Consider the following 11891-nt stretch of genomic DNA (forward strand, 5'->3'; position numbering starts at 1 on the left):
TTTCTGTGCACATACCTGCGCTATAGGGGTTTTTTGTTCGCAGGGTTATGACTGGCCTATACAACCAGCTTCGTTGTGAAAAAAAAAAAAAAGCTTATATCGTGCAATTATATGGTTATGCTGTAGGTAGGCATGTTTTTATACATTCATTGCTCACAACATGCTTTTGCTTGAAAGCTAGGCGCTTTGGTACATATGCGTCATTAGCGTTGAAAAAAGGGGTTGCCATCTACTGAAAACGATTTCCGCCTATTTTCAACTTCAGATATTGATTGATTGATTGATTGATTGATTGATTGATTGATTGATTGATTGATTGATTGATTGATTGATTGATTGATGGATTGATTGATTGATTGATTGATCACAAGGAAGGTCATAACAAATCGATGTCTGTGCGCTGCCTGTATTTTCTACTAATTCCGCAATTATCAATATCCATTTAGACGAAGCAACTTGCCTCATCCACTTGGGAGTTTGCTGGGCATCTGCAAAGAGGAGCTAAATTTGGTGAGGGTTTAATTTTAACTGGCATTGGAAAATTTTATTGCTATATCAGAAATAGTAAGTCGTTCTAATTTTGCTTCTTGAGGTGTATCACATGAAATAATCTGAAACCGCATGAACGACAAATCACAATCTTCAGTTGCGTATTGGAGAAATTTCACTCATCAAGGTTTAAACAGTTACTTTAGCGCGGATTTACACCAACGTGCCAGCATAACCATGCGAGTCAAACCGGGTCGTAATGAAGGCATATAGTCGAGCAAGAATGGTCATCACACTAATACGAGTTCTAAGATATTCTTTCCCGAAGTGTACGTACGCGACGAAGTACTTCCTCACATTTCAAACGGGCTTTGTCCCGCGATGCTTTACCAAGACGTTTTCAGTAAACCAAATTGAACGGGTAAGTTTGTACATATGGGGGGGGGGGGGGGGGTAGTTTTTCGAAACTATAGGGCTGACTTGGCCAAGCGGATATGACTCCCGCATCATCGACTAGCTTTAATTCTGTAATTACGAAACAGAGTGTACGGGTACTTTTACTTTTATCTTTTTTGCTTATGAAAAATTAAGCTCGCGCTCTCATCTTATCGTTGCAGTAACACTCGAACAGTTTTCCGAATCTTGGCCCAGGCAACTCCGCCGCTGCTATAATAATGAAATTCTACTGAAACATGCAGCTGAAGTAAAAGCTGCCCTATTATACATTTCTAAATTAACGCCCCAACTGCAGTGAATGCAGTTCATGCTGAAAGGGTCGTGCACGAGACTTTCTGACAACAGAAAGTGACCACAGCTCCCTGAAGCAGCGCAGCTCCTTCTGAAAACTCGTTGCACCATCGAACCCCTATGCGATCTCAATCAAGCGCGAGGACGATCGAAGCCTGCCGCTCCATCGCGTTCTTTACGACGATGCCGCTCGATGTCTGGAAATTACTACAACGCGTACGAGCCTCTCTATACGTTGTGGCGATTCCCAGTGTTCGGGGTTCGATAAGGATAAGAGATCGGCGGACGTCTCGTCTCATGGCGCTCTGACGCTATCTGTGTTTTGTGTGTACACATCCCCATAGCCCTCACTGCTCTCCGAAGTGGCACCTCATTGTGTTGTACACATCCGCGTTGCATCCAAAAGCGACTGAGGAACGAGCGTGCTGCGTAGGCTTATCGCGCGCTCCTTGAGCTGCTTTAGAAGAGTTGTCCCACTCCAAGAACAAAAGGTGTGCGCTGGCAGTTCCTTTATGACCAGCAAACGTTCTGCCATATTTAACTCTATTATTGAGGTGTCCCACTAAAGCAGCCCCTCCCACAGGAGTGTATGTGTTCACTCTTATTGCACACAATAAGAGTGGACATAGAGTAAATGGGGAGAGCTCCTGAAAAGCGCTTAAAATGTAGGTCCTGCAGTTGGCACTATACTGCATAAAGCATTTTCAAGCACACCTTCAAAACGCCGCCCGCACACTTCTGCAACGCGCGGGTGCTCCTTCGACACTTTCATGACCAAGGAATCCCGGAAATCGAACCCACAGGCGCCGAGTGCTTTCATCACGGCGCACGAGCATAGCGCTTGTGGGGGGACCCTCCTTCGACCGGGACGCAGGGCACGTACGCACCCAGATAAGGCAGCCGAAGGTTGTGAGATGGAGGGGTTTATTGCAGCTCGTCAGCCGGCGGCGCGGCGGCCGGTAGAGTTGCTGGGTGTGCATGAGTCCACCACATGGATCTTCCAGCCCAGGTGGCGGTGAGTGTAGCACTGCGGTACGAAGCCAGTGTTAGCCCGGTGTCGAGCACAACTTTAAATTCACTTTCGCCAATGCAAGTACTTGCACGCGTGCGAGGGCGTTTTTATCCACTGAGTAATAAATTGGCCTAGTTGGTTCATTCTGACTTCAGAGTGATTTAGAATCGCCACACGAAGAACACGAACAGAGGGGAACGGGACGAATCACTTTGCTCTGTTCACATCTGTTGGTGTCTCGGTTATTCGTGCGGGGATTTTAAATCAGCGCGTCTTCAAAAATCATTTTACTCTGACTCGGTACACTTTTACCACTTCTACTTTGCTCACTTTATTGTCTAGTAGCTCCAACCCATTACTTGTCCTTAATATTCTGAAATGAATGCTTCTGTCGCTCCATGCCATAATTCAATTCGCAGTTTTCTTTTTTCTCTGAGTGGCTTCTCCACACGCAAGTTATATTTATGCACACTCGCTCAAGAAAAAGAAAATTTCGAATCTCAAACACAGATGCGACAAGCTAGTGAAGCTTGATTTACAATAAGCGAACGGACAACAAGCCATCAGCTATGGTATTTAATTTCCATATTTGAAGTTATGAAATACACGGGTACCATATTTCTGAGGAAGCAACAAAAAAAAAAAAGCGAGCAGTGATTACACGGCAGACTATAGGTACAGAGTGAGCGGTACCGTGCAAGGAGTGGTAGACTCAACTTTTGCGTGAAGCAACGTCACTAGAAGTTATTTCTCGGAACCTCGGCAGCAGAAGGCGCCCATAATTTGACACGTCTGCGTGTAACTTCCTCGAGTTCCGAGAAAAGTCAATGTAAGCGGGTTCCTACATAATCGATAGTCATATAACCACGTGAGCGCGCCAACAATGAGTACACATGTATAACTTCCCGGAGTGTGAAATAACGTTCAGACCAGGGCCCAGTGACAACATTAGCAGCTCTCAACGCACCTATTCAACGCACAGGTCTATAGGTCTAATTATCACAGCTATAGCCATAGACCTAAAGCAGACATAGCAAAATTACCCCGAAATGTAAATAAATTACATTACTAATTAGCTTTTTATTTTGCTAAATGTAACCAAATTACATCACAAATTACACTTAGGCCAAAGTCACAACATCACTATTTTGAAAAGTAATAGTAATGTACACATCATTAATTGCAGCGCACCTCGTCGTTTTCGTTTGACAAGTAAATCAGCGAAGTGACTCGTCGTGTAAATGTGGGCCGCATTAGACCACGCATGTGCGCAGTTAAAAAATTCTGGTAACATGAGATGACCATGACTCTGAAAGAAGTATGAACAAGAAGACCTGCGCTTAGATCTCCACAGAGCCCGTATATACGACAGAAGGGATGTGGCATAGAGCACCTGATAGTAGACCAGGTCAGGAGTGTTGCGGTCCGGCGTCCAGCGCAGGTAGGCCGGCGATCCAGCTTGGCATTGCAGCTGCAGCCGCTGCCGGAACTGCTCGAAGCTGTTGTACTCGTCGGGCTGCTCGCCCAGCGGGAGCTGCCACTCGCACAGGCGACCCACTGCGCATTGCGCCAAATGGCACAGCAGTTATGACACGTGACTCGGTGCACATGCACGAGCGCCACTCAGTACTGATGCTCCCGCTTCATCATATATACCCACGCTACTTCGAGCCGTACGCTCCTGATCCTCCGCCAGAACCATCGACCATGTTTTTCTCTGGAAATTCTGACAGGAAAACCGACCCTTCCTTTGACACTCCTGGACCTCGGACTAATTGCGACGAGCTCGTTTCCATCTAACTTCTGGTTATCCGTAATGTGGCGCAGCCGTAATTCCATTTTCTGATGTCATTTATCTGGTCTGGCGTGTTCAGCCAACATTCACGCGGGCCGCTTTTGTCGTTGGTACATGCGCATGTATTGAACTGCTTGCTGCTAACAGAAAGGGGGGGAAGGGGGGGCGGTGTGCTTATGCAACTCCTATCTGTGCGCTGCTGCCATTGGTGCAAGCACAAGATATCTTGCTTAATGTGAAAATGAGGAAGCTTTTGTCGATTAGTGAGAATGCATAGGCAAAGTGCCATATTTATGCAAGCACTTTAAAAGGCCCTGGCAAACATATATATACGATGACTGCCACCTGTCACACTGCGAGGGAGAAAGAACGCCACGTAATTCATTTCTGTCAGACTGTGCACATTCTTCCTCCATCGAGGTGTAAGGAGAAGCAGTGTCTGTGAACACATTCTATTACCGCCTTGTTTTCATACCCAGCCTCAACGATATAAACCTACATATGCCAACAAAAGCAGATATATACACGGCCGACGTGAACCATCGGCCAATAGTCCCCCGTCCGACACTCAGCGGCAACGAGCCAAGCCAGTTTAGCAACGGCGTTGTGTAACCGCGCAGCAACAACATCGCTTGTGGTTGGTCGATACTGAATACAGTGTCTCACCCTAGCCACCGTGTCATCTCAAATTCTCCATGAGTTGTAGACCATTTACGGGTGAAATTTACCGGGATATTGAAGATTGCTTACGAGTCGCCAGATTAGGCCATGAGAACTCTTACAACGCGCACCAGCACTATCTTGAATATTACGCTGGCACATGTGAAAAAGACCAGCAGAGGGCAGCAGGTAAAGCAAGGTGTGTAAACGATAAGTTTTGTACAGTGGCGACGCCAACATACCGTGATAAGTTACTCGATAAATGCCGACATGGGCAGTATTATACACTGTGCATTAACAGCATTATTCTGTGTTTTTGTTTCTAGCTCCTCATTTTTTTCTTTTCCGTTTTTTTTTTGTGGTTGTTAGCTTTTAAATATTTGTTCCTATATATTTTCACTTGAACATTTTATGTTAATATAAAACCTAAATTAGGACAACAATGTCCATGCGAAATTAGGTTCTGAGATAGCACGTGCTTTGAGAAGAGCCGAATAACTTGACACAACCGAAGTATCTCGAATGTATACAGTGGGAACGGAAAGAAACGCGAACATGTGGCATCTGCATTATCTGCTGTTCCGCGTTTATTTTCAAGCGGTTGTAGCCTCGATGGTGATAAAAAGACATTAGATTTATCCATGATACAAGCAAGAACCATCTAGGATCTTTTTATTGCCACCAAGATCAGAGCATGATGAAAACAGGGCGCCGCACTGTCGCGTTTCTTTATATCCCCCCTGTACACTTCAGTTTCAGCATGCTCGGTCCCGTTCGAATTATCACACCTCAGCATGTTGCACGCGCACATCAGTCGGCAATATTCTAGCGAAAACATCGAAAACGAACTGGAAATGATACACACTGATTGACTGCCTTCTTTATCACGGCAGTATAATGAAGCTTGAAAATGTTAGAAAGCCCAAGTGTGTCAGCAGCGATGACGGACGCTTGACCAGCTTACGATGATCTGATAAAGTGTCCGCCTATAGTAAATGGCTCTGAAATAGTCACACCGCAACAGTCCAACGCCGAAATATAAAAGAAGAACGCAGAGGAGCCAACTCACCAGCCGTGGGATAAGGTCTTCCGTTTTTGTGTCGTGCGACGCCAGCATAGACACGCTCGACCTTGCGTTCCGCGACTGATTTGTGCTCGTAGCCTCCTCCGGGGTCGGATGTAATATACAACGGGTGGTTTTTGGCTGTGTTCTCTGGGTCGTTGCCTCCTTCGACCATAAACGTGTATGTCTTTCCGCGTTGCACCCATAGTTCTGGTATCAAAACACCGTTGACGTACCAAGCGATTCCCCAGCCCACTTGACCCGTCACTGCCTGGTAACCTTTGCGGCCTCCCGCAGGGCCGATCTGCATCTGGAAAACGCCGTCAGCAGGGCACACCACTGGCGGGATCTTCCATGTATCCTCCGCGACCGCCGACCCATCGCCCGCCGAATTGCCTTCCATCGCGTCATCATCTGGGGCCGGGCAGTTCCAGGCAGGCTGGCGGGCAAAGTCCAAAAACACGTCACCTGGGACGTAGCGGAACAGAGCTTCAGCAACCAGCACTTACCATTTCAGTTACTAGGTTCCATACAGACCTTGACTGTGAACAGAGTGGTAAGATGCGTCCGAGTGATCATTCACGGGTCCTACGGCCCACATGACTGCCTGCGGACCGTCCGAGTAGATGTGCTGATCGTAGTTGGGATCCTCTAAACAAACAATGCCGGTTAGGGACGCTCCAGGCCCATATAGCTAGTGGTGCACTCACGAGCGGCCTGAGGTCTGCGGAAGGTGACCATGTGATAGCCGTTCAGCACGGCGGCGTCCAACATCGTCACACTATCAGCCGCCCTGCGGCTGATTTTGTTGTCTGGGCAGCTCCCGCGATTACCCACGCACTGTGAAAGGAGAGTATGAAATTTACGTGCCTCGAAGCAGACAAGCTCCTCACATACCTGCTCCTTGCTGGACAAGTAGTAGTCTACAGCGTGTCCTCTACCATTCCGATCGATCCAGGCGACAATGGCGTCTGCGTCCAGCATTCGCGACTTGGTGTCGTCCTTGCTTAGGCCGAAGGACATGTATTCCCCCTGACGCACGCGACCGACCATCTGCATGACTGCCTGGTCGCGTTCCAACACCCAGCGCACTTCCAGGCCTAGAGGTTCGTGAAGGACTTGGCAGTTGAGGCCCCTGGTGGTTCTGCCAGTGGTTCTGCCTGCGGTCCTGCTCGTAGGCCTGACTGGGGCTGCAGTAGAAACAGGCTGGACCGGCTGAACGCGTGGCACGACTGCACGCTGCTGTGCCTCAGCTTGCGCCAGAGCCAGCTGACGCGATGATGGTGGGACGCGAACGTTGTGAGGAATAGAGATGCTGCCAAAATCCACTTGTGCCGCATCGCACCAGACGCCAAAGCGATCAATGTCGTAGGCGCTCATCCCATCCGGCAGTGAAATGAAGACCGTCTTGCCCGTGGCGGGTGCCAGAGGCGCGTCGCTGCGAGAAGGTGTGCCAGGACGGGTCACGCGAGCAGGTTCCCCGTGTGTTCACTCACCTGCCATTCTCGTCGAGCAGCCGCGTGCCGCCGCGATGCTGCTTGGGACCCTTGGACACCCACCAGTAGGCGGCTGGGCAGACAAGCACACACGCTCACATGGTTCAAGCGCTTTTATTCTCTCGATTTGTACAGATCAGGGACGCCGCTCACCGGGCCCGAGGCCGTCGTACTTGAAGTCGGGCACCAGAAAGGTCTGTGCGTCTACCAGTGAGACGCGGCCGGACGACACGCCATGATCCCAGGTAGGCAGAGCTTTGAGTACGGCAGGTTTGGGTATCTCCAGGTTCCGTGGGATGATCAGGTCGCCAAAGTTTGCCCTGCGACACACCAGTCAGAGCTTTAAAGACATCGCTCTTAAGACAAGAAAATGGACACCCCTCTGGACCAGGACCGATATTCATAAAAAAAATAGTGTTCACAAGAGCTGATGGCAGCCAAGCGTAATGTCGATCACGGCTGCCAGTCAATGGAAAACGTCACTTAGGAGCAAAATGTTTCTAAATTGGGCCGTGGGTCCAAATAGGTCCTGACACTTACCTGAATTTACGACACCAGACGGCAAACCAGCGGATTTTGCTGACCGTTTGTCCGGCCGGCAGCTTCAGCACCAGGTCTTGGCCATTATAGGCACCTAGCGGTGTTGTTCTGCAACAGAAATGCAGCGCCTCGTAACGAGGCCACCCGCGCGTGACGCTTAAGGCGTTTCCTACCTGCCCTTCTCATCCGGTATGATAAAGCCTGTGTGGTCCGGCCGTGTCGAAGAGCCAGCCCAGAAGTATGCATCTGCGCAGGAGATGCGGTAAAATATGGGGGAAATATTTAGCTACGAAAGGATAAAGTTCATTTCCCGTTAACTTGAATTCATTCGTGGATATCGATCAACTGTGATCAGGCCTGACACAAACTGGCGCTTCCATTGCCCGGGTTTCCGGCAGTGATAGCGCAAGCAGGTGCGAGCTATCGAGTCATCATCATAAGGTTCACCCTGAATAAAACCGGAACGCACCATTATTCATAACTGTCAGATCCGGCATATGCTCGTGCGCGCCAACCAGTAACTAGAACATAACTGTCCTGGTACCGCTTATCCTCAGGGATCGAGATTGAAGGCCCCAAGGTGACCGCAACGCGAAGGAAGAAGACAATGCAGCACACCAACGCAGCTCATAAGCCCAACCGAACACTTGAACCGCGTGCACAGCATGGACATCACAACACAACCACTCTTCCGCCTTGCCCACCTGGTCCTGTTCCATCGTAGTGAAAGTCCTTGAGGTACAGCGTCGTGTCGTCCACGACGTAAAGCTCTCCGGAGACGCCATGGAAATGTGTGTTCAGTTTGCCGATTCGAGTTCCCAGGTACGGCTCCGCGGCCGCGGCCGCGAGAACCGTCCACAGGACCCAAGCGTGACTGTCGAGGAGCATAGCCTCTGGAGCAATGACCGTCGCCGGGGCTCTTATAAACGCGGTACTGACCCGGCTCCCTGAATTGGGTCAGCGGGCAAGGAGGCTGCCCCTCGCGACGCACAAACTGGATTTCAAGGTTCACTTTCTGCCGCCAGCCGAATGGTTTCGCGGCCAGTCGGCAGGTGAGAATTATCCCTTCCGGCGACCATTGTGTCTTTGTGGCCGGCGACCTTGAGGCTGTCGCCGCGCCTAAGGTGGCACATCCCCAAGGACGGGCCATCCTCCCGACAGAGCATCGGCCGCGGCGGTGTGGCTGGCGCGCACCCGGCAGGAAACGCCTCTTCGCTGCTGATGCAAGCCACTTGACGCGCTGACAGGACACGGAAATGGGCGCTACTATCGTCGCGTCTCGGCGGTGTCCGAGCTTCAACAGCCAATTGCCGATTCTCGCTCACGCACGCGACTTAACGTCCATGAAATCTTCGGTTAGCGCAACTATCGCTATACCTGCTTCGAACGAATTATCGTGGCAGTGAAGTTGCACAAGGGAAGCAAGACGCACCTATCGGGGTCATTATGCATGCGCTCGTATAGTCATCGCTGTCGGGAACTGACAGAAGTTTCGTGGCCGCGTGACACCAAAGGGATAACCATTGGCGCAGCAAGGCGTACGCGCGGACAAACCTGTTTCAGACCGCGAGAGAGCAGGACAACACATTTTATTTTGTCGCATCAGGTCCTACCTCTTTTTTGTCCATCACACGTCGCGGACGCAATGCATCGACCGCATATATAGTCGGGTACGGGACGAAGACAGAGACAGGGCTGCTTTTCACGAGTGCCGTCGAGATTCCATTAGAGCAAACTTCGAATATACATTGCGTATTGCTTTGACGATCACGTGTTAGGGAAAATGATTACTTGATCTATCTGATGTGCTGGAGCTTCTGGTTCTAATCGCTTTCCTTCTGGCAAAGATTCGTTCGGTTACCTTAGGGGGCCTATGCGATGGGGAAGTGGTTATGGTGCTCAGCTGCTGACCCGAAAGACGCGCGTTCGATCCCGGCCGCGACGGTTGCATTCCAACGGAGGTGAAATGCTAGAGGCTCGTGAACTGTGCGATGTCAGTGCACGTTAACGATCGCCAGGTGGTCGAAATAATCCAGAGCCCTCCACTACGACGTGCCTCATAATCATATCGTGGTATGGCCACGTAAAATCCCCCAAAATGTTATTATTCGTGCACCTGAGCAGACGTACATAAATGACGACTTACAGGAATGAAATAGCGTCTACAAAACAATCCAGAGCGGTAACACAACAAGCGTGCAAATGTTCGGTCACGAGAATGTATCTTCGTTCTTCCAGAATAGGTAACACTTCTTAGTTACGTTCGTTTCTTTTGAATTTTCGGTGATTTTGCAACAGCGGTGTTCACTAATAAATGATATCAAGCGCACGAAACATTGCAGAAGTGGTGTATAAAACAGGAGACCCGACATGTTTTACTTTTGGGGAAATGATTATTAATTCAGTGAAGAGGAAGAAAATACTAATGCCTTCGTTCGCCCAAAGGTAGACAAACTCCAAATCCAAGTCTTGGTGTAGGGGATATGTTAGAGTGCACCAAACTTTCGTTGGACTGTACCTTTCGCGAGAGGGTGTCTCCACGTTTTTAGAGTCAAACGAGGCAAAACTGTATGGCTGGAAGGAGCACGTATCCATCTACCCTGGAAAACAGTGGAAAATGTAAATTTGCTTTGACGATGCACAAATGGGTGAAAGAAAGTTTAAATCACAAGCGCACTATAGCGCAAATACTAACACATACAAAAAAAAGGGGGGGGGGGTCACAAAAGATCAACAACTAGCGCGAGTTAGAACCACCTCTAATATTTTGAGCATCTGCCCGTACTAATAATGATGCCATGGTCCAAGTGTCATCCCAAGTAACAATGGATCGCTGATTTTCCAAAGGCCTAAGTTTGCAGTGTACAACTGTTACCTTTGCTGGGTGCGTTCAACACGGGCCCGCAAGATACAGGCAGTGCTCTCGTCCTCCATTACACGATCTGGAGCTTGTACTACGGATTCCAAAAAAGAAAGTGCATAAAGTAGGCCGCACCGAGGCGACACAAGGCCTTGCCGCTTCGCCTGAAGCGATTGCGCCACCTCAGTAGACCACTGAAGGATAAAGACATTATTCATTCAACAAATTGCCAAGTTTCTTAATTGCCAAGTTTATCTTGTTCTAATAATCATTTTTCTTCTAATCTGAGGCTTGGAGGACTCGAGGAGCGTGCTGTAAATGTGCAATCGAAGACAGTCAGAGACAGCGATCGAAGCATGCTCATTTAGACGGAAGCAGTTTTAAGATATGCATCCCTAAAATTTGACACAAGCGGCGTCATGGCGTGTCACAGTTTCCTCCAGTGAAACACAAGCAGTTTTTTTTTTTTTTGAGAATGTGAAGCGCCACTGTAAATGACGAATACTTTGAGGGCGGATTACTGGAAACTGATGCTACTATGACTTTTAGTAAATGTAAACGCATGCTTAATACGAAAAAGACATGTGCTACCTACCGACGAGCTTGAATTCCACAATACCAACATACGCTTCAACTGAAATGATCATGACGTTAGTTTCCGGATGTTTCTCATTTAGCCAATTAAACACTTCAATCTTGCCGGCAAATATTGTCTGCCACATCGAGTATTCTAGCTAAAACGATGAAAGTGGTTCATCGATCAAGCGATAAAACAACAACAATGAACTGGTTGCATGTATACGAACTCACTTTCACAAGTCACCATCGACCGATCTTCGTCGTCACGCTGTCGTCATAACGCTGTCATGATGCCGTCGTTAAATCATCATTCCGTACCTGGTCAGTTTTACACTACGACGCCACTTAGCGATAATGCGTTGGTGGTTTCTGCAACCTTTTTCTCGTTTTTTTTTGTTTTTGTTTTTGTATTCTCCTCCATACGGCATGCAACAGCCGTAGCCAGGGATCCAGCCTTATACTCAGTGATCCCCAGCCAACTTCCTCCTGAGTTACACTATAATCCGGGATAATAAATAAAAATTCGATTTTGTGCGCTTTCGCTTCGTCAGTGGTGCAAGCAAAGCTACACCCGCGTTATCACCACGGTCGACCGATCACGAGCGAGCGAAAAAAAAAAGAAAGAAAAAGAATCGAGCGAAAGGAATTCT

General features: G+C 48.7%; 1 protein-coding gene across 1 annotated transcript; it reads right to left on the minus strand.

Moving 5' to 3' along the window:
- Nucleotides 1–2143: 2143 nt before the first annotated feature.
- On the minus strand, nt 2144–8721 carry LOC119379079 (protein Skeletor, isoforms B/C). Its single transcript, XM_037648245.2, has 11 exons — nt 8507–8721; nt 7976–8048; nt 7803–7910; nt 7416–7582; nt 7263–7335; nt 6664–7204; nt 6477–6606; nt 6304–6417; nt 5773–6234; nt 3642–3805; nt 2144–2263 (listed from the first exon to the last, which is right to left on the minus strand). Exons 1-11 carry the CDS (start codon nt 8688–8690, stop codon nt 2174–2176), a joined length of 2106 nt encoding a protein of 701 aa, XP_037504173.1. The 5' UTR covers nt 8691–8721; the 3' UTR covers nt 2144–2173.
- Nucleotides 8722–11891: the final 3170 nt, after the last annotated feature.

The sequence above is a fragment of the Rhipicephalus sanguineus genome, chromosome 1 (assembly GCF_013339695.2).
Source record: "Rhipicephalus sanguineus isolate Rsan-2018 chromosome 1, BIME_Rsan_1.4, whole genome shotgun sequence".
NCBI lineage: Eukaryota > Metazoa > Arthropoda > Arachnida > Ixodida > Ixodidae > Rhipicephalus > Rhipicephalus sanguineus.

Coding starts and splice junctions, on each gene's coding strand:
- LOC119379079 (XM_037648245.2), bottom strand. CDS start 8,690: ATGCTCCTCGACAGTCACGCTTGGGTCCTGTGGACGGTTCTCGCGGCC. Junction 7,911..7,975: donor ATACCGGATGAGAAGGGCAG/GTAGGAAACGCC, acceptor TTTCTGTTGCAG/AACAACACCGCTAGGTGCCT. Junction 3,806..5,772: donor AAGACCTTATCCCACGGCTG/GTGAGTTGGCTC, acceptor CGCAATGCGCAG/TGGGTCGCCTGTGCGAGTGG.